At 38.8% G+C, this 26,856-nt stretch overlaps 1 protein-coding gene across 1 annotated transcript; it reads right to left on the reverse strand.

The window, feature by feature from the left end:
- Positions 1 to 281: 281 nt before the first annotated feature.
- On the reverse strand, positions 282 to 26,796 carry LOC132151660 (phospholipid phosphatase 3-like). The gene is made up of 6 exons (XM_059559948.1): positions 26,171 to 26,796; positions 6,903 to 7,060; positions 5,870 to 6,153; positions 4,201 to 4,258; positions 1,688 to 1,864; positions 282 to 1,591 (listed from the first exon to the last, which is right to left on the reverse strand). The coding sequence occupies exons 1-6, from the start codon at positions 26,352 to 26,354 to the stop codon at positions 1,487 to 1,489; spliced, it is 966 nt and encodes a 321-aa protein (XP_059415931.1). The 5' UTR covers positions 26,355 to 26,796; the 3' UTR covers positions 282 to 1,486.
- Between the last annotated feature and the right edge of the window lie 60 nt (positions 26,797 to 26,856).

Raw genomic sequence — 26,856 nt, forward strand, 5'->3', positions numbered from 1 at the left:
AAGATACCTAGATTCAGTAAATAAACATTTACACAAATGCATTTATTCACAATAATTCTACCATTAGCTAATATAAATCATTAGCAAATATAGAATATTGTCCTTTAGGTTGCTACAGTCGCAGAGCAACATATCAATTCACTCCGTTATTATAAAACCCAACTGATGCGCAGTCACGGGTGTGTTCATCAGCTTTTTTACAGCAGCTTTACTCATCAGTGTGTGTGTGTGTAGATGGATGTGTGGTTTGTTCTGTCATTAAAGAATAGGAGAAAATGAGATACAAATATTGAACATTCATTTTATTGGTTTGGTTTATTAATACAGTGGTTATTTCAGCCGCACAGGCTTTTCACAGGGGAAACCAACAAATAAAATTAAACTAGATAAGTAGAATATAGCTTTCTGACAATCTGTGGCTCAGTCACTAGTCTCTTTAACAATTAGCAACAATAACTCTGCATACCTGATCAACACGAACGATAAAAACATATATAAACACGTGAAACAAGAACCGATGCTAATACTTCTGAAAATCTGGATCCTTTATAAAAATGATTTATTTACATTCATTCTGAATAATTATCATTTGGGGAAAAAAACAAACAAAACAAATAAACACTGGCACTGACCGCAGGAAGGAAAGTAAAACACTGATTAAAGAAGACAAAATATAAAATATTATCTGTAGTAATTAGACGATTCCATAGTGTAATTCAAGTGCTATGAGTAGTAAAGGGTACACAGGTATAGACCCCCGGTCCGCTGAGCATTTAGGGCGGGATTCAAGCCCACATTATGCGGAGGGGGGGTGAGGAGGTTGTCGGCTCAATCCTCCTTTCAGTCTCACTCATGCAGTGAAAGTGGTTAGTACAAACATAGAGTTTAGCCCACCTTAATACAATACAAGCTTAATAGCATTAGCATCAAATCTGTGCTTTCATAAACAGAGGATGTCTATAATCAGCACCGCTATGATTGTGCAACAGCGCACCAGAACAGTGGTCTAGCCAGGTCCGATAGCAAACACAAGGGGGTGTGGTCTGAGGCCAAAGCATTGTTGCGATTGGTCCATTTGTGTCCAATGGAAATTCATTAGACTGGGCCTCCAACAGTCAAAATGAGCCAAAAAACTTGACAAGTTAAATCACTTATCACTGTGACGTGTGAATCTCTGAGCCTGGATTACCGGTGACAAATTATAAAACAACAATTATTAGCAGCTTCAACTATAACGTATTTCAAAAATATAAAGGATAAACTTTTTATATAAAAATATCATTTATCTATGGAGGGCTGATACATTGCGGACGGGTTTGTTGAAGGGTTAGACGTATATGTATATATATATATAACTGTTCCTCTCACAAAGTGCACAGGAAATGGATCTCTGTGAGGATTTGTCAAGACTCGAGCATGTTTCAAAATTCTTTGTCCCATTCCCGTTCTTTGCCTGATCACTCCCGTTGTCTCTCAGGTATCTCTGTTAGCAGACACTGGTCTGCCGGCTGGACAGGGGACTCTCCAGAGACAAGCTTGTTGGAGACATGTCTGGACGAGACGTCTTAAACATGGACGAAATATAAAAGGCCTGTAAGAAAATGTTAAAGTGAACACACAAAAAGTACCTTACACTCCCAGATTCATAATAACAGTAATCTAGAGCATGTGGCGACGTGATTCTTACCACCCAGTAGGCAGTCAGTCCTCCCTGCAGGAAGCCGGTCAGGACGTCAGTTGGGTGATGGCGGTAGTCAGAAATGCGAGTGAGTCCTGTGTACACCGCTAACATCACCAACATGAACTGCAGCAACGGTCGCAGGAGCCGCGCCCCTCGCCATGACAAACGCGCCTGCAGGTAAAACTGGGCAAAAATAGGAAGTTTCGAGAATGATTAACATATGAGCTGATAAAAGAGAGTACAGACTGATAAATGAAGCTTACAGAGTGTGTGTCTGACCTAGCTAAACTTCTGATGACACATTTCTTCAAAAACTGCTTGGATGGAAGCCAAAACTGATAAACCATCCTCAAAAGACTAAATTATGTGCTTATTTTAGTTCAAAGATTCCAATAGCGTATGCCTGTTATTATAAATAGCCTAAGAACAAAGTCTGCATCAAATAAAAATCCACCCTACATGAATATATTATCTAAATGCATGTTATTGAATCTTAATCATCTTTAAATTAGATTACAATACTTGGGAGACAAAATTATTTAGGCCTACTATAGTTATCTATTTTTGTGTATCTCCAAGCTAGCAGTGGAAGATGGTATTAAAAAAGTTCTGTTCCCAAATATAGTGAGCATCACAAACAACGGCTTCACATGCAAAAGTTATCTTGTCTCTGTCTATTCCATAGCAATAGATTGGTCAATGCCAGAATATACTGTGACAAGCTTCATCCAAGAGGCCAGAATTGTTCAAATGTTCTATGTAATTAAACATTTATTTTATTTATTTTTTTTATGCTGCCTTCACATGCTTTCCTGCTTTTGAAATCGTGATTATGAGCTTGTCGCATTTAAGTGCTTTGTTGTCGAAATAATAAAATGTAATATTCCATTGGTTGATAACCATAAACATTCACCACTCTAGATAGTCAGCTTGCTGACGATTCCGGAATTTTGGTCAAATAAATTCTTATTTGAATTCAAATGATTTGAACTTCAAATGATTGTTCATATACACAAATAGGCAAATAGGCATTACTTTAACGACAAGTAGATGTAGTTATTGCAAAAAAAAAAACAAAAAAAAAACTAATAAAGAATTGCACTGTCAGCAGCAATCATTGTCCCAACCACCATGTTAAATGTTTATGGCCTGCCCAACTGGAAAACTCAAGTATCAAAATAATCTCAGAGTTTCCTTGTAGCAAATATGACTCGAGAAGCCATTCATGTCCAATTTCCGATTAAACATACATTTTGAGGCATTTTAGTTAGGATGCTGACTTAGAAGTAAACACGTAGCTTTGGGAACAGAGCCATATGGTGAAAAAAAATTGTTAAGACTTGTTAATAATAATGATACCACCCTGACAAGCTAGCTTAGCTACATGACAAATATTAGGGAAAATGTATTTTGGGTCAACTGGTATTGGCTGTAGATGAACTTTATGGAAGTTGATGTCACACGAGGGACCGTGAAACATCCCAGAATTTAAGCGCCCTGGTACCCCTCCCATCAGCTCCGTCACAGGTGTTTAGCTTCCTGCAGTAAAGCCTGGAGCAGCTGGCGCTCACAGCCTAAGCATGTGGCTGCAGGTCAGACATGCAAGGCAGAGCCGAGTCTGTACAGTGCAGCCATTGGAAGGGAAGGAGAGAAAAAACAGGCAGAGAGGACAAAGAGCCTGGCACAGCTTTTCTATAGGCTTTTCCCTCACTCTGTTCATGTTCTCTCTCGCGCACTCTCTAATGAGAGCTGAAGAGCCCTCCCGCTTTTAGAGCAGCCAGAGGCCCGTGAATTGAATTAGATGAATGGTAGAAAATAGCTTGTTTTTACACAGCGCGCAAATTTTCTTCCCTCCGTTCTAAACGTGATTGGCACACAAGGCAGAGTAAATTCTGATAAGGTTTGTGGGGCAGTTGAGTGAAAGAGAAATGTGAATGCTATTGAATGGCATGCTTTATGATCGTTTGCAAGCGTTTTGTAATTTTTTCCCCTTATTGTGCCCCTTCCCCAGGCAATAACAGTGAGTGAGAGAGAGGGTTTAACTGAAAGAAGCCTGTCTATCTCTCAGCAGGCCAAAGCCCCCCGCCCCCTCCCGGACCCAACCCACAACTAAACAAGGCCTCTTCTGTCTTCAGCTAGCTTTCACTCACTCTCCCTCTCTCCGCTCGTCTATTCATCAGGCCTCTGGAGAACATTCCCTCTTTCTCTCAAGCCTTTCTATTCCGCTTGAAGCAAGATGCCTTTTGGGAGTGTTTCTGCTTTCTCAGAGCCTTCTTCTTTCAGTATGAGTTTATTTGTGTGCATTTGTGTGAGCTGAAGTTTGAGAGAGTTTCTTGTCAGTAGGAATTTTTTGGCATTTTCCCCACATGGCAGGGATGGGAAGTGAAAGCTGACAACAGAAAAAGCTCCTCACTGGCATCCGGCAGCAAGCACAGTCATTCGGCGCTACCCTGATGTGTGTTTGAGTTTGCATGGTTGAGTGTTAAGAGGTAAATATGGCCACACACGGCGATACTCACTGCCAGGTAAAGCATGGTGTACATGGCAAAAGATGCATGGCCCGAGAAGAAGGACTTTCTGTTTGAAAAGAGCAGAAGGGAAATATTACCAACTAAATGTCATAATCTCGCAAATCATTAAACCGCTGCACTGCTTTATGGGCCATAACATTGTCTCCTTGGTATTATATTAAGCAATTACAAGCATGCATGTTATTTTAAGTAAATTCCTTTATATTTCCATAAAACATACAATGTGATCAGTCAAAAAACATCCAACATTTGCACTTGAAAAACTGTACCTTTAATTTATCATACACTGTAGCTCTGTTCCAAAATCTACTGAGCCTCCTACCTACATGTAAGCAGCATAACTAGATGTTTTATGCTGTGTTACCATGCTGTTTTAAACACCCATTACTACATTCAATTCTGAAGTGCCCTAATCCTTTCGAAGGATTTACCCTCCAGAGTGAAAGCTTCAAAGGGATTAAGGGTGTAGGGAACCAAAAAACTGTGCCTTGGAAGGCACTTCTGTGTCATCTTGCTGAGACAGTTGAGGAAGTGCCATCGTCACACAATTAAACCTCCGCAAGGAATCATGGGAGCGAAGTGTCCATCAGTTGCACCCTTCAAAGTGGCCAATTTTGAGTAATTCAGTTTGGAATGACACTTCAATATGATGGCCGTGATTGTTCTCACTCTGATATGCCCTCTGGAGGATTTATCCGGTTTTGAACATAGTGCAAGGTACCTTCTTTTGGCCAAATATTAAAGAACCATAGTATTTAGCTGACCCTTGTGATAAAATATGCTTTGTTGTACTGAATGTGCACTTTTATCAAACTTCAAATCTTTTAAAGTACATTTTTATTGTGCCCTTAGCTTGGCAGCATCAGATTAATTTGCAAGTCGAGTCTTCCATGTGGAGTACTTTTTGTGTCGTGCATGTAAAATGTTACAAATAAGTCAGTTGTGAAGATCTGTTTTGGTTAGGATGTTGCCTATGTATGTAGTAGTATACAGCAATACAACTCACTTAAGCTCCATCCAAATATGCATAATTCCCTACATATAGTAGGTAAAAAATATTGCAGAAAAAGATAGTATGTTCGAATTCTGAGTATTTATATTAGACATATATTACTCGGGTGACCAACTTACAACAAGATTCTGATGTGCTTGTCTGATGGACACTTTATCCTATGAGGCCTTGTGATCACAGTTGTGAATGAACAAACACTGGTAGGTTACAAGATAACATGATATATATATATAGTATGTCCAGATTACCTTCATACTACACACATTCATACTACATGGTAGGGGTAGCCAACACCGATCCAGGAGAGCCAAATCCTGCAGTTTTGCTCCAGCCTTGATACTTGATTAGTGTGTTTAGGTGTATTTTATTAGTGTTGGAGCTGAACTCTGGTGGATTGTGGCCCTCTAGAATGAGCACTGGCCAGGCCTGCTACAGTATATGGGGTCTCCAATTCTCCTGGAGAGTTACTACAGAGTTCAGATCCATCCCTAACTTGATAATTACATGCAGGTGTTGGAGCAGGGTAGGAACTGAAGTCTGCAGGAACTGCAAGTCTCCATGCAAATTTTGTACAGAGCCTAGGTTTTTGGAACAGAGCTCATCTTATCTCTGTGCCTTTCATTAAACTCCTTGTACTTCACTTACCTGGCCTCCTCCACTATCTTGGAATTGTTCTTGCACGTGACATCTGAGATGTAGGTTCCGGGTACGCAGTTGAGTGAGTCATAGGTCACATTGCACGCCGACAGGAAGTGGGGACGGAGTCGGCCCACACTCAGCTTCGCCATGTTGGTCAAGGATTGCCCCACGCAGCACCCAAATAGGAAACTGCCCAGCTCCTTATACAGACAGGACACGTAACGGTTGCGCACAAATGCTCTTGAGTCCACAACTCTGAATCGTACCCGGTAACACTCTCCGACAGCAATCTGAGACGGACAGGGGACACCGCTAAGTTTACAGCCATGCAACACTGAGTTAAATAATCATGACACGTTATATAATTCATAGCAACTCATACACATGCTCTCTTAAACAAAGAGTTCTCTTGTTCAATAGCAAAGTAGATGAAAAGAGTAAATCAATAGCCTTCAGTAATAGGAGAACCGTGGGCTAATACTACTATGGACAGGACATCTTGTTAAATACGAAAATGAATGTCATCAGTTACATGTTATTTTAAGTCCATAAAGATTTCATTATTTCAGGGAACATCAAAGGTCAATTTAAATGTACCGGTCACTCTTTTCTACAGAATTACAGTGAATTCTTCTGCCCACAATAACCGTGATATGAAAAATCTAATATCGTGACAGCCCTAGTCGAAGTGCAATTATACGTACATGACGAGGCGCTGCCCATAAGTCTATTGATTCCAACAGCAATTAACAGCTTACTGGTGAAAACTTACATTTTGGTTTATTTTTTGCACAAAGTTTTATGTCTTCTGAAGGACTGAGTTGTATGTACCACTTTTATCATATTTTAATGTTGATTTTGCACCCATTTTGATACTTAAAAGACTTTGCAAAGCAATGGAAAAGAACGATTCTTGAAAATCTTTTGTGCTTTTGTGACATGAGGTTGAGTAAATTAAGACAGAGTTTACTCTCTTGGGTGAGCTTTCTCTTTGCAGTCTTTCAACAAGTGATATTTCAGTTTATGTGTGTGTTCTCACCGTAAGTCCTGTGATTATGACGCCCCCAGCTATAAGCATGCTGTCAGGAATTGCCTCAGTTGGTATGTAAGGGTAAGTGATGCTGGTGTCCCCGCAGAAGAAGCCCCTCATGTATGGAGTCACCGCTTTGAGCTCACAGGCGAAGAACGGAATGGAGGCTGTCAGGAGAGAGACAGACGGGTTAATGTTTATGTCGAAATTACCTGGAGGAATGTTCTTCTGTGCATCTCAGTGTTTCTCTGGCACCACAAGATCAGACACAAGATACATCTTTAATGCTCTATTATGTGCAATTAGAATCGCAAGTGCAGTTGAGATATTGAGAATGGCACTGTCTTCCTGATGGGAATCGAGATCCAGCCTAAGGAGCTGACATTCCATGCATATCTCTGGCAAAAAGAGTGAAGGAGAGGGTGGGGGTTGAAAGAGAATGACAGCATGGATAGATGAGGCATGTGGAGAAGAAAAGACCCTAAAGAATACAGGATTGAGGTCAGAGACTATGAGGAGGAAGATGGAAAGTTTCTTGCGAGTTGTGCTGGGAATGCGTTATGGTTCACTTGGAGTGCGTAGGGGTTCTTCCTTTTCAAGAAAGCGCAAACAAATCCATTACACACCTGGATGGTCGCAGGGAGGTGTGTTGGACACTGGCTAGACTAAAGTGTAGAAATTAAGTCCTGAACACTACTGTAGCTTGCAGAATTCCTTACAGTATTTATGGCAGTGTCTGGGACTTATTCTATCCCTTTGTTAAATAATTACTAATTTAAAAAATAAACATTGTGGCAGTAGGTCATACACAAGTTTACAGATAAGTAAACCAGGATGCTGTTCCATATGGATGGGTGAACTCTCAAGGTATAAATCAGTAAGCAAATAGGTCATTTCCAAGTGCATGTGTTCCAACACATTTCATGGTTTAATATTCATATTACATTTTTCTGATAACTACTGTAGTTTCATGTTATGGTCGATGAGTTATAGATATATATTTTTATATAACAGACAACTCGATTTTTTTGCTTTCTTTGTTGCATTTTCTCCTTTGTACCAACATTTGCAAGTCACTATAAAAAGTAAACTGTCCTCTCATTGGTCAGAGTTTACGCTTTGGGATTCCACTCATTATGGTTATCCATCAAGATTGGTTGACAAGTTAGCTCTGCGATCTAGCTCCGTTTTCACACATACACATCGGGTCGGATTGCTATCTCAATGCAAGTGAGATGATTTCAGTTTGGCCAAGACCTCCTCATTCAGGTGATCTCAGACTGGTGTGGATCTAAGCATGACTGCTATATTTAAATATATTTAAAAGAACCAAACTAAGGGAGAAAATGCACCAGTTTCTGCTCCAAAAATGCCAGGTGTGAAGACACCCAAACTAAAAAATGCATTTTAAGTACTAAAAGTGGGTTTAGGCATCACTGTGTTTTAATGTTCATTTTTGCATACAATTTGTTAAAGATTGCATTTAACACCTATTTATTAGCATTTTTAAAGTTCAGAATCCAGAATCTAGTGTTCTCACACAGGCAGGTGCCATTTCTCAGGACCTCTTTCCAGCGATATCTGTCAGGAAATAGGAACATTTCATGTGTCAAGCAATCACTTACAAAACCTTTAATTGATAGAGAAGAAGTGGCTAATTATTCATTATATAATCATTACTGGAAATAAATGTGGAGTACACAGTACTGATGTGTAAATATAGATCTGTAACGGGAGTTGAGTCTGAATATAGAAGTGATGAGTAATTCAGCTGCTGAGTTCTTGGTTTTTGTTTCCCCCACCTCTCTCTCTCTCTCTCTCTCTCATTCTCTCTCGTTTTCCCCAGGCCCAGGGCCCGTACGGTCCCATGCCCTTGGTCCACACAGAGCATGAGACTAATCATTAACCCTCCACTCTGTCCCCCAGCTGGAACAAACCCAGCCACAAACACAGCCTCTGCCAGGGAATCTCTGTGTACGTGACCGCTCGTTTTCCAGGGCACATGCACATGCTTGCACGCTGCAGGGGGATCAAAACAGATCCAAGATGGAAAGAACATCAAAAGTAGGTCACTGTTTACTGTTCATGTAGACTAATCGTTATCATTCAACCAGAATACTGGGTGTCATTCACTAATAATTTCGTATTTATATGCACGGGTGAAATACTTACAAAAATTCCCAACACATGCATACACCTTATTCTAATGTTAATGAATTCTGAGATTTCTAGAATGAGTGACCGCTCAATGTTACTAATTTGCATAAACACACCCATCTCCATTTAAGGGCTTTTCACACAACCTTTCCATTCAGCCTTTTGGTACTCCTGTAATAAAAGTAACAACTTTGTTAGATCCTCAAGCAATGCTAAGTATTTCATTCTCAAAACCAAAATAAACACTTTATATTAGCCAGTTGTACACAGAATATCTGCATTCTCATACAGAAAAAAAAGCAATAAATCAGTTTATCTTAACATGATTATTAGGCCACCCAAAGTATTGGTTTTTGCATATTTGTGGTTTCAGTTGAATTTTAGTCCAAAAGAAATTGGTGAATCATGGTTGGTTCGTGAAAGCATTCATACTCAGATTTCACACACAAATGTACGCATACACACTTAGTAGTGCATGTGTAACGGAGGCCAGCGAGTACTTGCTTTGCAGTTAAACCTCATTCCCAAATCTAAAGAGACGCACTAGCGACAGATGCTAGTGGCTGCAGTCATTTAGCCTCCTTGTTAGTGCGTCTGCCTCCAATGCCGGAGACCTGGGTTTGAGAGCCAGGAGAGAGGGGTTTGACATGAGAGCCATTGTGGGTCTCCTACACACATCAGTTTATGCGGCATCAACCAAATCCATTGATTTTAACAAAAAAGATGTGTCACATACACGTAGGAGCAAGAACTGCAAGGGTTTGCAAAAGGGATCAACCTTCATGTGACCAAATATTTAGTCATTTTGACTTTGACTACTAAGATTTTTAAACAGGCCGATCTAGTTGCCCATAAATCCAATTCGCTGTATTCCCACTTGATTTCCAGCATATCTTTTTTACTTTCTTATCGCTCAAACGCCCCATAAGAGCCCTAACAAGCACACATACAGACTTGCATATCGAGATGAATGCTTATGAACACTGCCCCTGAAAACACTGATAAGTATAATCAGAATTTAACATTAAATTTGTACTGTGTATATCGCTGACAGCTGCTTTTCTCAGAATAAGTGGAGGCCAAACAAAGATAAGGTGAGACGCAACATCCTGCACTGCTGAATATGTAGAGGTGAAGAAGACACGCTGTTGAAGAGAGAGCGCTGGGTTACACGTCAACACACCCTGATCTGACCTTTACACTTCATCCAGGCTTTGAACGGGCCTGTACACTGTTACCCTTCAGGGTCCTCACTGTGCCGGTCACATGTGTTTGTGTGTAATCGAGATCTCTATCCTTAGCTCTGGTCACCAGGCAGGATACAGATATGAATCTGTACCAATATCCTGTTCAGCAGGCTTTTAAACAGAGTCCCTACATATTCTATAAGGGAGAAGATTTTATACATTTTATATGACACTCCTTCAGATAATTCTTCCTTCAGATTTATTCTTTAAATGGATATTGGTTACAGGCCACACTTGAGGTAAGTCGGAGGTGGACTGGGACAAAAAAGGTCAATGACATGGCACTCTTTTATGATTTTTTTTGGAGAAGCATAAAGTCAGAAATGCAGTGATGCAACTGATGTCATAATGAAACAAGCCTCATTCAAAAATGATTGAAAAGAAAACATCTTGAAGTATTTTGACAGTCATTTGCTGTGTCTTATAATAAAACAAACTATTTTAATAAAACTGCTACAGCTGCTTATTTATTTTTATTTATTTTTTTCAGTTTTTTTAAGGTTTTAGTATTTTATGTGTGTGTTTTTGTCATTTTTAGTAGTTTTTGTTGTTGTATTGTTTTTTAAATCGGTCTATATAGTGTACTTTTTATTCATTTTTATTTCAAAATTTGCAGTTAATGTTTATTTTATTTCAAGTGACATATATGTTTGTCAGTAGTTTTCATTTTAGTTTCAGTTTTAGTTAACTATAGTAACCCTTGGTTGGATAGCATGACAATTCTATTATTTAAAATGATGAGTCAATGATTAAACGTTTCTTGAAAATTATATAAAAACATTTTTGTTTTGTTTTTTTCAAAACCATGAATGAATAGCATATGTTAAAACCAACATGAATGACTTATGATTTTTTTTTTCTATCATGGACACCAATATGTCATTGACCCATTATATAATTATATTGATTAAAGAGTCATAATAAATCAAAGTTATTGTTGTGTGATGAAGACAAATTCTAACATTTCAGTATTCTGGAAATAAATTTTTTTTACTTATTTAATTTGACACAGTGAATGGTACTGCACTGAACATTCATCCCACACTATATTTGTCTACTAGATGAACAGTGGATGAGAGCGGCGAGCTGAGCTTAGAGCTGGTGCAATCCTGTGAAACTGCTGTAGTAGTAGACTGTGCGTCTGGGGACAACTGTGCCACGCTACCAAGCAATATACGCCAGAATCGGCTACTGTGCTTTAAATGGGCCGGCTGACAATACTGAAACTTTTACTCTCATTAAATTCTTTGTACATTTTCCTAAATTTAATTTTGCAAGACACTCCACAAGTCTTCCCCTGGGCAGTTCATCTTTCAGGAAAGCAGGCAAGTCTGCTTGGCAGGGATGGTTGTTACTCTGAACAACTTCTCGCTTTCCTCGCTTGCCCATGCTGAGCAAAGAAGTGAGGTTAGCAATAATCTTCCAGGTGTGCTAATCCTCTTATCAGTTCACGCTCACACTTGAGGTGGGTTGGGAAATCAGTAGAAAAACTGCACCTTGAACTCAGCCTCAGTTGAGCACACTTAACACACGGCGACCTCACAGGCGGTCCATTAGCTCACACCCCCAAAGGAAGCCCCTTATCAACAAGACAGCATATTAGCCAGTGGCTAGCTGCTGTCAGCTGAGCTAATTATTAGCTAGATCAATCGTGCTAAACTGGGTTACACGTACGCACCTCATGCAGACAGGTCAAGGATTGAAAATCAGTCCAACGGCGCCTGTCCTTGAAAGTCCTCCTAAAATGACTGACACACTTTCAGTTTCAGTATACGCTTCTCGGTTTTTCCGTTTATTTTGTCCCAAGATGGAAATGAAGATGTAGGTGAAGAAAGAATTATATATATATATATATATATATATATATATATATATATATATATATATATATATATATATATACAGTATATATACACTTCCTCCTCATGTCTTGGTGTAACCATCAGTTTTTCCATCATACCCTGAATACATGAGTGTACACAAATTAATTGTTAAAATAAAAATATATATACCAAAATATATCCTTATTTTTAAATGTTATAATGTAATACTTTTTTTTACAAATATTATGGATAGTTAATTAATAAAATCATTCGTTTTTTTTGGGCAACCTGAACTAATCTGGTCAAATTATTTGATATTTGAAGAGACTTATCAACTTTGACACACAGTCATAGGGTCCATTCTACGACTTAATTTTGTTGGTTGCACCACATGACTTTGGCAGACAAACGTTTTTGAAAATATAATGGTGTATTCACACCAAACGCAAATTTATTTATTCACGCGAGTAGATCACATACAAACGAATTCAGAAAATGGAGGAGCGCATTATTGTAGCTGTTTGAGGGCACCCCCAAAATCTATGATACAACTTCACAGAGTTGATTCTGCCACTGTATGGTGCTGTGATCCCAGACACGTCTGCGTTTGGCTTTCTAGCATTTTTGGGACCTCCACAACAGGTACAAAACAAGCAGCTATCATATTTATCCTCACCATGGTTATTCTCGTTGGATGTTTTTCATCTCACTCACGCAAATAAAAACATAGCACGAGTGGCGCGAAAAACATCCCGCGAGTAATCTAGAGTGAGAGAAGTGATGGGCATATTCACTTTGATTTAAATATATTTGTATTATTTAAAAATAATAAAATATATAATAATAAAAGTTTGTGCCAAATACAGGGTTCACACAAGGTCCATAAAATTCCTGAATTTAGCTTTTAGAAATTTAAGATCCGAAATATTTGAAAAATCACCTTGTTTGTTAAAATAAAGTGTATTAACCTGACAAATGTGATTTTATTACAAAATATTTTAAATTCAGAAATGTTCATAAAAGAAGAGGTCTAATCAAGTCATTGTATGTGTGAATTTTTTAACACTTTTTAATAAAGCATCCTTTCAACAGCCAAGATATCAGCTCAAAATTAGCAGCTCTGCAAAACGTGCAAGGCTAAATGAGATAATGTCACTGAACACGTATCAGGTGTCTGCTGTCATTAATGCTTCCCGTATCAGTGACACGTTTATCGAATTCATTCAAGGAACAAGGCCAGAGGGGCCGGGGTGTAAAAAAAAAAAAAGTCTATGCCGTTCTGGACTATTGTGTAAAACGCAGTGAAACACTTCCATTAACGCTGAGGGACGATGTCAGGATCAGTGACCCACCCTAGCAGACTCACTTATCTAGAGGACATCGCTAATGGATCCACAAGGTAATGTAATAGCCCATATCCACCGGTCTCTTTACTCTGCATTTATAACCTAGGCTCAGTCGATGCTATCGATTGAGGTACATTCTACATGCTTTTCCATTAACGTGCCAGCGTGCCGGTGGAGGAGCGGATCAACACAAGTCCATTAGCAGATCACATCCAAAAAGCCATAGCCCAGAAATCCTGGAATCCCGGAGACAAACACAGCCGTGATTCAGTCGTTACCGAGAAACACGTCGCAGCCCGGCTTTACCCGAGCCCAGTGCAAACACGCTACACACAGTAGACAAGCGGCATACATGAGTCCAAATGAGTACTGTGAGGTCACTTCAACCACAGCTTCAGAGCTTCACAACAAACCTCCAAACCACTGGCTGGCCGCACATAATCTGTCAAGCAGCTGCGAGCAAACTCCAACACCTGGCTGGAGGAGAGCATACAGAGAAGATGGACGGAGATTGTGAGAAAGCAGGCCAGAAAAGATAGGAGATAAACATCACGAACAATCTGCTCTTGGTCTGGGCCATTTTTCAGTTACAGGAGTGAGGGAACAGAACACTAGATTCAATCTGTGCCTTGCTCGGAAAGAAAGGATCTGGTTCTAATTTACACTTCTGAGCACCACAGCCCAGAATGAGCTCACCGTGAAAGAATAACAATAAAATAAGCTGGAACAAGAGACAGAACAACAGCAGAGAAGCAGGGGACAGAATTGCACAAAAAGCAGCTGGGGCGTCTTTCTTTTTTCCATGTAGCTCATTTGTGTTGGAAATTGATAGTAAACAAAAATGCTATTTGCTTCTCATCAACATTTCTGTGGTTACTAAAGTCATTTGGGAAGCTTTTTTGTGTGTGTGTTTCTGTGTGAATTGTTATGAGGTTGCTAGTCTTCTGGATGGGTGTTAGTGTTTTGTATGTGGACACTAAGATGTTCAACTCACACTTGTGATTTGCTAGTGTGGTCAGAACTCTGCTGTCAAGAATCACAAGAGACCAATTTTGGTCATGAGATATGACTCAGCATCTAGCAGAATTCATTCATTTAAGTAAAGCACCAAAGTATAATTATTTATTTTTGTTATATGGAGGTCACACTAAAGCTGTCATGAAAACCTTTTATTATGCTTTTATCATTTTATTTAATACTATTATTGTATTGCTTTATTTGTCCTAGACTAACAATTTCAATCATAAAATATGAATATCCATTATATACTGTATATATGTCGAAAGGTTGAGAAGACAAATCTAGGTATCACTTGTGTACAGAATATTTTTATTGCATCATTTTCAGTCAAACTTTCAATTGTTTGAAAAGTGTGAAAATATTATTTAATTGTATGTATTTAGTATACATTAAATGCTAGGTATGTAATTAACCTTGTAAATATGAAGGTGCTGGCTATTTTATTCCAAAAATATTCAAGATGATATTTCTTAGCCATGTATAACATAGTTTGGAATGTGGTGACAAAAATGTAAAAATGTAGAAAAACAGAAACAAATTACATAATTCTGTTGTGATGTATGTACACCACCTTTCAAGTTTCATTTTTTTATTTTATTTTGGTCCAAATAAATGCTATACCTTTGAACTTTATAATACTAAGAAATTATTTTCTGAGCAGAAAATCACAATGCTGAAAATTCAGCTTTCATGCACAAATAAATTTCATTTTAAAATATTTTCAAATAGAAAAACGTATTTAGTATTTCACAATTTTACTGTTACTGTGTTTTTGATCAAATAAATGCAGCCTTTATGAGCATAAGAGACTTTCAAAATCATACAAATCTCACCAAACCCAAACCTTTGAATGGTAAACAGTATTCAACGCTGTTAAACGTTGTTACTGTATAAAAAAATATACTGTATATATATATATATATATATATATATTTGATACATTAAAAAGAGAGTCTCCAAGGCTCAAGGCTCCAAGTTTCCATAGTTGAAAAACACCCAAATATAAGGAAAAGTAAGCAATGCTTGGCTTAGCAAACACTAACAATTAGCTAAACAGTCGAAAAAAGCCCTCAGTGTTTGAGGGGATGGAGAAAAGAACGAGAAGAATGGTGAGTGTGAGAGAGAGTGAGAGTTTGCCAGACGGAGGCGATTAGTGGCGGTTCTGGAATGTGAGGTCAGTGAACGAAGCTCAGCTGAGACCTACTTTGTAAACAGGGACCCTCCTCTTCATAACAACACACATACATACACATTAACACAAACACTTCATTATGACAATATACACTTATTCCCACAAAAATTCCACACAAACACCTCATCACCGCCAGCCTCTACCCAAACGTCCATACATTCATTATATAAAATGCCTCGGCAAACTATACAAAAACACATCCCGCTGACAAACTTCACCATCAAAATCACCACAATACTAAGGGTCTGCTTACAAAACACAGCTTCAGAAACCACTGGTTCCACATGGACACACTAGCATGCAGATACACAAACACTTCTGAAAACCACAGGAACCGCAGAGTCAATATACAACCACATGGACATCGACTCCACACAAATGCAGGCCAAACCGACTGTGCTGCGCATGTACACGTACATGCAAATGACCCCAGACAGCCTTGGACTAGCTATATAAACAAAGAGCAGTGGAAACACATGCAGGTAGACAGTCTCTTCTCTGCTTGAAACGACAAATCTACAAGCACAAATATGGCTGACTAATGCGTTGAGGCAGACAACGCAAAATTAAAAAAAAGACGAAGTTTTCTGGGAACAAGAAGCAAAACATGCTCTCTTTATTACAGGAAGTGAGTGAGAGGTGGGATGTAATTACCCACCTAATCTTGTTTAATCTCCGTCTTTGTCTACCTTTTGTTTGCGGTGTCTTTCAATCAGATAAAAAGAGCCTTTGTGGAAAAAAATGGTCAGGCGTGCATGAGTTAGACTCAGACAAACACACAGATGAGACGGAGCCGTACAGATGATACACCCTCTGGCACTGTGACTGTGTTTTGGATCACAGGACCATCATCCACTAAACATCTAATTGAAGCTATTGTCTGGAAGAGAGTCTGTTTGGGTAGACGGGCAGAGCTGATCTCTGTGAAGAGAAAGAGATAGCTCAAGGGGTGACATTACTCTTTCTGTTGTTGCTTGGTGTTCTGTTGTGTCTACCCTGATGAGCTCACACAAAAGACAAATCACACCAAGAACAAAGACGCAGACCTGCAGAGGAAGACAGGAGCGACGCACGCACAGACAAATTCCCAAGCTGCAGCAGTCTTCAAAAGAATGATTACTAACCGAGCCTGAGAAACCTTTATAAGTTATTATAATGTCACAGAACATTTTAAGTTCCTATGATGTCACAGAACCTTTTTAAGTCCCTATTATACCATATAATCTTTTTAAGTTCCAATGAACAGGGATGCAAAACTCAGTTGCTGGAGGTTGCCACATCCCTGAAGAATTCGACCCAAGGTTTAACCCTAATCAAACGTACCTGATCCAGCTAATCAAGAACTTCAAGCTTAATTGAAAACCACATAGCATGTGTGTTGGAGTAGGGCTGGAACTAAACTCTGCAGGGCTGCGACCCTCTGGAAACTGAGTTATGCATCCTTGCCATAGAACTTTTTATGATTCCACAATGGCACAGAAACATTTTCGGTTCCTATGATGTCAAATAACCTTTTGAAGTTTCAATACTGCCCCAGAACCTTTTTAAGTTCTTATGATATCACAGAACCTTTTAAAGTTTTCATGATGTCATTGAACCCTTTTAGCTTCTTATGATGTCACAGCACCTTTTTATGTTCTTCTGATATCACAGAAACTTTTAAAGTTCTTATGACATCATTGAACCCTTTTAGCTTCTTATGATGTCCCAGCACCTTTTTAAGTTCTAATTATGCCACAGAACCATTTTAAGAGGACCTTATTTAGCAAAAGTAATGTCACAAGAGAACCTTTATAAAGCCCTGTTTGAACAGGACTTAGGTAAATTTGGGTTTCACAGACTTACTTTTTAATCCTTTTCTTATACAGCCTCTGTAAAAATTACTGAGCAAATTACTCACTGTGTTTCGACTAACTCAGGGGTCCTCCGAGACAACTAATCCCACCAGGATAGGAATGTCTGTGAATGCAGTTTTTCTGTCACAATGCTTCTCATTTATTTTGACCTTCATCAGATTCCCTAACAAAAGATAATTTTCTTCTTGTGTTGCCAGGACAGCTTCATCTTTCTTCTGTTACCAAAAAGTACTATGCTTGGCGGTAACACAATGAACACTGAACCATATGGCCAAGTCAAGAACTCTACACAGCAAAAAATTGCTCATGATAAGAAGATACTTCTAAACATAAGCTGCTACCAAGAAAGGGGGCACATCTGCTTTAATATTTCTGCATCTCTATGAAACACTGCCAACTTTTCCTATATACCCTTCAAGCATTCTTATAAATGCTTTCTTCACACCTAAAAATAATGAATCTGTCAGGAAATTGAGGTGATGGGGAGCACAACCACAGGGAAAGATGAGTTGAAGCTTGCTTGAGTTTTCCTCTCTGACCCTCACCGCTAGCAATGCAGTGTCTCTGGTGTTACTTTAGCCGAGTCCAGACATGCGTCCTCAGGCTGGGGGGGGATTTACTTTACCCTGTCTTACAATACGCTGTGAACAGGAGACAGTCAACAGCATGAGGGGTCAGCGGTGCCTCCATACTTTTTAAGAGTGTGGTTTTTTTTTTGAGAATGGGCTGTGTTGAGGCAGGTCAGTAAGGAAGCTTATTTCACCATGGAATAATATAGAAAAGGTTATTGCGACTTTAACTTAAAACTATGAAAGAAAAAATGTCAGAATTGCAAGATGTAATCTCACAGTTGCACGTTGTTAACCTACAATTTGGTCTTTTTTTTCTTGCACACGGACCGTTGGCTAAACGTCTGATGCATATGGGACACAAAAGTGGAAACACTTCAGGAGTGTCGAAGTCATCATCCACGAGACGTGTGTGTTGCGTTCTTTAACGTTCAGGCTGGAAACAAAGATACCGTGGTGCCAAACCCCCTCACGAAAAATAAGAAAGCCACGTGTTTACTACTATGACGACGAGCGCAATCAACTAAACACTGGATTTTCAAAAATATGTGAAATACCATATTTTCCGCACTATAAGGCGCACTTAAAAGCCTTTAATTTTCTAAAAAAAAAACACAGTGCGCCTTATAATCCGGAGCGCCTTATATATGGATCAAGGCGCTCTGTCAAAATGTTGACATTCCCTTTAGCACAGCTCCATCTAGGGATGCATAACGCAAACCCAGTCAAACGTTTGACTGCAGTATCTTCTATTCTATGCGCTTTATAATCCGGCGCACCCTATACATGAAAACAGATCTAAAATAGGCCATTCATTGAAGGTGCGCCTTATAATCCGGTGCGCCTTATAGTGCGGAAAATACGGTAATAAAGTTTGCGGCATAGAATCTTTCAAATATGTTTGAGAGTTTTACACTGTCTGTTACTGTGGCGAAATGTCCACGCCCTCGAAACGTGACGATGAATGAAATGAAGTTATGGGTTGTTTGACATGTTGGTCAAACGGCCTCTTTGGCGGGCCTTGGCCAATGAAAGCTGCCATGAATTCCAGACTTTTAGCCCTCAGTCTGAAGGTCTGGCTACGCGAGACTAATATCTTGCAGCCGTGAAATGCTGAGAAAACTCAGAATTGTGAGAATTAAACTCACAATTTTTACTTCTTTCTCAAAATTACGAGTTTGTATCCCACAATTTAGAGTTATCAATTGCAAGATGTAAACTCACACTTGTGAGTTATGAATACACAATTTGGACTTGAAAAAAAATTACAAAATTTCTGGAAGAATAAGATAAGTTAAATATTATTTCATATACATTGAAAATAGAAATGATAGCTCACTTTTACCATCTGATTCTGAGAAAGTCTTTTTCAGCACTTTTTCAGCATCTATTTTTCCCCATTTCCAGGATAACAAAACACCAACATAACAACATATACCCAAGAAATATGTTTAATTTGGGTCTGTAACGTTGCACTGAAATAAAAATGTGGGTCAAACTAACCCACGAACATCAAAATCATCAGAAAATGATTTGTGTGCACTTCAAAACACATCAGTGTATCCTCACTTTTGCATGCATGTCGATGGCCCTAAATGAGAAAAAGTAACAAAATATCAAGAATAAAATCACAGATTAACTGGTATTTCCGACAGCTCAAAAATCAGAACATAATAGGCTACAACGGGGAACTCGTCTGATTGTTTTAAAGAGGTAGAGAAGAGCAGAAGGAGCCATTAGTTCATACATTCCTCTGATATGGTTGAGACCTCAGTAACAAAAACAGACAGGAACAGACAGGGCTGCATATTCTCAGAGCATAATACTCTATAATAGAGCTGTGGTAATTGTGCTGCTAACTGCCACTCATTTGCTCCTCTCTTGCAAAAAAAAAAAAAAACGTGTAATCCTCTAATTTGTTGTGTCTCTCGGCAGGATTCACTCTAGTTTCCTTTCACTCATGAGGGAGACGAGCTGGTATTATAGATCTCAGCCAGCGCTGTCCTTTAACCTCTGACCTTTCACCAAATCCATAACAACAGTATTAAACCACCAGCAAACTCACACAAACTCTCAGTCTCTGACGGCCCTGGGCGGTTTCCTCATTTAAAGCTGTAACCCTGTGTACAGCTGAGAGTTGGCAGGCTCCAGCAGGCTGCAGTGGATCAGCGTTGAGTAGCTTAGAGCGAGTCTGATGCTAGACTAATGCACTTTAGCCAGAGGGGAGAACACAGACAGAGATAATGGCAGGGTGATCTCTATGGTCATTTGTTGAACAAATGAGGGCAGATACAACTTACACTCTCTCTGACAGGATGGATATATGCTACTAAAACAAGTGTAAAGCTTTATGAATTGTGTGTGTGTGTGTGTGTGTGTGTTTGTGTGTGTGTGTGTGTGTGTGTGTGTGTGTGGGTGTGTGTGTGTGTGTGTGTATATGTATATATATATATATATATATGCACACACATATATACAGGGCTCGAATTGATGGGGGATGGCGGGGGTTTGGGGGGGTGGCATCCCCTGGTTGAATTTTTTTTTATAAAAAATAGTTTAATACTGACAATTTTTTATTAAATAAAAAATATTTATAAAAATTGCACACATTTTAGAATTAGGACAAAGAAATTGACTACACCATCCCCCCTGGAATTTTTCTACAATTTGACCACTGTATATATACACTGACATTATGATTGAGCTATTAATGTGACGAGGACAGAGATTCATTTGCTGTATGCATTTATCAACATGAATGAGCATGTGGAAACAGCAGACACCATGTGCTCATGAGCAGGTATGAATGTGCTGTCGCCCACATAACTGACATGCTGCAGCGTGCTGCAATCTCACTGTCTCACTTGACAGCTTTCTCTGCCAACTCAATGGAAACACAAGACATTTGTTTTATACAAACAGACACTATATTCACACACACGCACCTACAGGCCTCACACTGCCGCTCACTCCACTGGCTTTTTGTAAGAGCGCCTTCGATTAGATGCTGCGTTTTTGTGGCGGAGAAGAAAGGTGATGAAGAGGGAAGTGATAAACAGGAAGAGGGGCTTCATTCAGGTACAGCATCGCTTCAGTAAATGCCTTACTCACTCAATGAGATATTAACACACACACACACACTCACTGCCATGTGTGTGTCATTTGCTTTGATGTCTCAATCATTTCCTTTAGATCAAGCTGTGGGCGTCTTACCTGTACAAATCTGGCGAGGCACTCAGGGTTCAAATGAACACTGAATCACTGAAGCTGCACTGAAACCAAATCATTCACAAAAACACTATCACTGACAGTGTCATTGTTCACTGATCTTATCAACTCACATTTGAAACCTTTATATACCATTATAGGCTTCCACAACAACATCAACAAAAAAGCATTGTGAGGTATTTCCATATGCTATCAAGATATATTTTCATGGTACTACCAGTTTTTCGGTTACACTTTACAATAAGGTTCCATTTGTTGACTATATATAATGCATTAAGTAACATTAACTAACAATGACCGATACACTGTTACAGTATATATTTATCTTTGTTAACATTAGTGAACACAAATACAACTGTTTATTGTAAGTCCATGTAAGCTCAGGTCCATTTAATAACAGTAATAGATACAAAATTAGATTTTTTAGTAATGTATAAGTAAATTGTTGGAATCAACATTAACTAAGATTAATAAATGATTTATAAGTATTTTCCATTGTTAGTTCGTGTTAACTAATGTTAACAAATGGACCCGTTTTGTTCCATGTTTTCTAAGGTACTGCCATTACACTTGATTTTATTTGACAAAATGCTGAAATCGTGGGAGCGGGTGACAGGGAATCAGCAGTGCTTGTTTCAGCAGGCTCTCTCACTACGCACACTCAGGTATGCCTGTGACCTTTCTTTCACACTTTCACCTTTGACCTGTTCAAACCACAGGTACTCAAGCATATCTCCGGGGCAAGCATTTCTCCAGAACCTCCTTGTGTATCGCAGTCTGGCCGAGTGGAATGTACTGACAAAAGAGTTGCAGAGAAGTGGAGCCAAGTGAGTGATCGATCGTCGCAGTGTGTCTGAGCGCCTCTGTAAACAATCTGCAGTGTTGTTTTGCGCTGCTGATGTAGTCAGCGCTCACTTTCACATGAACAGCAAGAGCTTCTCCGACAGATCCGGCATCAAAGCTGCTCTTATTCCTGCTTTGTTGGCGTATTAAAAGTGGATCAGAATGCCATGGCATGAATACCCTATTCACTGCTGAAAAACAACACACAGTTACAATCCTTCAGCCTGCCATAGTCTCAAGCTTCAACCGCAGTAAGCCAGCAGCAATACGATGAACAACACAGATGGTTAGTAAACATTCAAATATGCTGGTAATAAAATGCTGAATAAATTATGCTAATAAATACTATTTATTAAATGTAGGTTGTTTACTGTTGCTGAACAACTGTTGTGCATTCACAAGTGTGTTTCTATTCGCTGTTGTATAGCACCTTTGAACATAGTTCATCCAATCAGATTTTAGAGTCAAGTATAAGTTTTACATTATAAAACTGGAAATGGTCAATGAACTCACAAACTATAACTGTACATTCTATATTAACGAGCCTTGTTTCTAACTAAATAAGATCATAATCAATTCTGAAATATGTTCATGGTTGCCAAGAAATATATAAACATGATGTATGCAGAATTCAACTTGTGTGCAGTCATATCTATCCATTTTATTAGTCGAACCAAACAGAGAATCCAACTACTCAATCGATCATATCCTTGTTTAAAAAAGGTCTCTTAATTGTATTGAATGTTAATTTGCAGTTTATGTCAAATCTTAAAAGCATACTGTAATTGCAGATAAGATAACATTAATGAAATCTGAGAGCTTTCTGACTCTGCATAGACACCAATGCATCTACCACATGCAAGGCCTATGAAAAGGTATAGAAAGGGCATTGTTAAAATAGTCCATGTATATCAGTGGTTCAACCATAATGTTATAAAGCTATGAAGAATACTTTTTGTGTGCAAAGGAAACAAAAATAATTACTTTATTCAACAATTTTTTATCTTCCGTGTCAGTCTTCCATGCATGTTCACAAGAGTACCATGAAGTGTCACAGCTTACTACCTTTTTGAGCTTTAAACGTGGCAGTTGCGTTGCTGTCTATGGAGGGTCAAAAAGCTCTCAGATTTCACCAAAAATATCTTAATTTGTGTTCTGATGATGAATAAAGTCTTACGTGTTTGTAACGACATGACGTGAGTAATTCATAACAGAATTTTTTGGGTGAACTATCAAGACAATAGAAGTAATTATGAAATTACATATAAATATGTACTTCAGTCCTACTTAAGTGGTTCAGAAAGCACTTTTTACATATAAACTAAACTGTAATAAATTCTAATTAAACTGCAATGCAATTGACCATTCACCGGGAGTCTGACTGATAGGCGATCTGACCAATCATAGCACAGAATCAACCATAGTGACAAGCAGGAGAGTAGATGAACTTTGGTGGACTTCAACATGAAAATGGTGTGTAATCAAATCTTTCTGCATTGATTCATGTTTCTTTCATGCTTTAAGTAAAGGAAAAAGACGTTCAGTTCATGTGCCGCTTGAACTGAGGCACAACAGCGATCTGTCACAACACATTAAAGGGCAACAAAACAGTAATTAGGGCCCAAGCACTGCAGCGCGAGGACCCTATTGGAACTGCTCCGTTTATTATTAACTGAATTTCTTACGACAAAATTTTAAAGCTGAGACTTTGATTAATAGCAGAAGTATCCTGCTCTGTCTTGTCTGTTGTTTTGTTGACCGTTTCCTCTTTGCTCCACAATATATTTTTCCCTGCATGAGAACATGATGTGTGGCATGAGCACGATATGGCTTGTCGGACATAGCAACAGTAATTAAGGGATGTGGGGGGTACAGGGGTCTTTGCGAAGGGTCAATCAAGTGTCTGGAAACATTACATTCAATTGAAACTCATAAAATGCTCAAGTGTGTCCTTCTTTTCACAAGTGTACAAAAATGTGCCATTTCGATTCTTCCAATGAATACAGCCCAAAATGAGCTACATCATGCTCTAAATGTTTTTACAGTTGTCAAACAAATGCTAAGAGGAAGTCGCATAAGCTGTGTGTATACTAAAAAAGGGAAATGCGAGTACAATGTTAACCAAAGTAAGCAATCACAAATGCCTCCATCTTTTATCACGTCATGCCCCATCCCACAGCACAGTTCCTCTCTGACTTTCTCCAGTCTGTCATCAGAAGCTTATAAGTACTCCACTTTTTTAATCATGAATTAATCCAGAGTAAATAAACCTGCTGAGTGCATGACTGTAACGTCATAATGCAGAAAGTGACAGTCATCCGAAATCAAAGGAGGCCGTTTCCTCTATAAACCTCAAGCAGGAACCAGACACGTTTCTAAAAACAGACACTGTGGGATGAGGACTTTTACCTGGAGGCCTACAGCAAGTCTCGTGTCAATGATCCCCACTGTCAAGGCAGTGAACTGTAACCTGTCTGTCGGCCTGGACAGGTTCTTTTTGGCACACCAAAAGCGATGACAAAAAAAAACAATAGAAGTGTTTATCCCCTCATCCCTGTTGTGAATGTTGTTGTGAACCATTAAACCGATAGGGTGTGCACTAGTTTCACTAGCAGTATTGCAGAAAGCAGTCATTGCATCAACAAACGGACAGGACTTGTAGGGATGAAAAGTCTTTGGGAAGTGGCAGGGAAAATATACATTTCATAATAAATTTCACATTTATATAATGTGAAATTGATTAGCAGTTCATGCACTGCAAAAAAAAAAAAAAAGTATAGTATTTTTTGTAGAGTATACAGTAAAGTATAGTATTTTTGTCTTGTATTTTAGTATAATTATCTAAACATTTATTAGTCAAGATGCATTTACTTGAGAAGTAAAATGACAATGACAAGATTATTTTTCTTGTCTCACTGGCAGATAGTTTGTCTCTAAAATTTGTGTGCAAATTTTACAATTTCTAATTAAAAAAATAATAATAATTAATATCTTAAGCCATTTTGCTTCTGAAGGAAATGCATCTTGATTTAAGAATGTTTAGATAATATTTGTAATGGAAAACAAAGCAAAAATACATAGTTTAAACATTTTCAGTGTGTAGTCTATGTGCAAATATTTATATGAAAATATCAGAATGAAAAAAAAAGATTTATATTAACCAGGTTTTAATTGTTATAGGAGCAGTAACAATTGTGCAGTTTCACTCTTTTTACAGTGAAACTAATACTGTTCTAATGAGAGCTTCAATAAAGTATTGCCCAAACAAAGTAAACAACACATGCAGCTCAGGGCATCTGAAAAGACAGTTTCACTTTTCTCTGGAGAACTGCTTGTTTCCATGGATACAGTCGAATTTCCCAGGACAAACTCTCCTGCCAACTCTAAACTCAAGACACACACACACACACCACGTGTGCAGAGGCTATGAACTTATTATTTTCCCCTCCTAAACTCTGATTTGGCTTTTGAGGGGATTATTTGGATGGAGCAACTTTGTATTCCTCCTCTTTTGAAATGTTGTTCCCATGTCAAGTTTTGACACAGCAGTAAAACATCAATATCTTTTATGGAGAACTGTCAAAAAGTTTTTTTTGTTTTTGTTTTTTGTTTTTGTTATTAGGAAAACAGATGAAGTGGATGTTCCACAACCTGCAAATAAATCTGTTGCGGTGTTTTAAACTTGTTTTCTTTGCATATAGGGGATGGGGTGGAAAAAAAACACTTCAGCTTGGCAGCATTTTCAGTAACCTTCATTATCAGGCCTACTGCATTATATAATGCTAAATAAATGATCATGTACGTTCTAATAGAAATGGCATGAAACTTTGTTTTGACTGGCAAAGCATCATATAATGGTTCTTATACAGTTCAACCCAGTACAAGTTTTGCTGACATTTCATGATATATTGCAGATAATCTAATAGCATGGCATTATGTCATTAACATCACAATCTAAGTTACTACAATGTCTCAACCAACTTTCTTTTCTCTTACCCACGAGCAGACAGAGGATGTCCAGCCCGACCAGCATCTTTCTGCTGGAGCACTGAACCGCATCCACAGGTTCCGCGGGACTCGGGATGTATCTCGTGCCGTTCTCCCTCGCCGTGTCTCCGGATCCGCCGTGATCCGCCAGCCGCTGCTCCTCGTGACTGTTTACCGGCTTCGGCTTCTGCATGACGTCCGTTCAATTCAGTACTATTACCGGAGATTGTGTCCTTTAGATCGCCAACTGGACAGGTTAGGAATAAAGCTGAGTTGAAGTTTTGAATCTTCCGAATGCTTTAGGTTCAAATCCAGTAAGTGTCACAAGTAACACGCACAAGCGCACGTGTAGATGGTAAATACAGAAATATACACAAGTCTTAACTAATAAAGCGAGCGGACTTGTACGGGGATCCTGGTCCGCTCTCTCTTGCATGAAAAGCCCTTTCCCCAGCACTTATGAAAAAGTTTCAGCTGCAGTTTGGCCATCATCTTCTGGACATAATGGAGGAAAACACATTCCTGAAAACATAATGTCAGTCAAAAGTTTGTCATCCCCTATGACTTCTACTCTCCATGTCAAACTTCTTTCTTTCTACAACCGAGAGCAAACTTGAAGCGGACCGTGTTTTGATTTGTGGGTATTAGTGCTATCCCTCCGCCCTCTTTGGGGCTGTCTTAAAAACTAGTGAGCT

The sequence above is a fragment of the Carassius carassius genome, chromosome 1, assembly GCF_963082965.1.
Source record: "Carassius carassius chromosome 1, fCarCar2.1, whole genome shotgun sequence".
NCBI classification, from domain to species: Eukaryota; Metazoa; Chordata; class Actinopteri; order Cypriniformes; family Cyprinidae; genus Carassius; species Carassius carassius.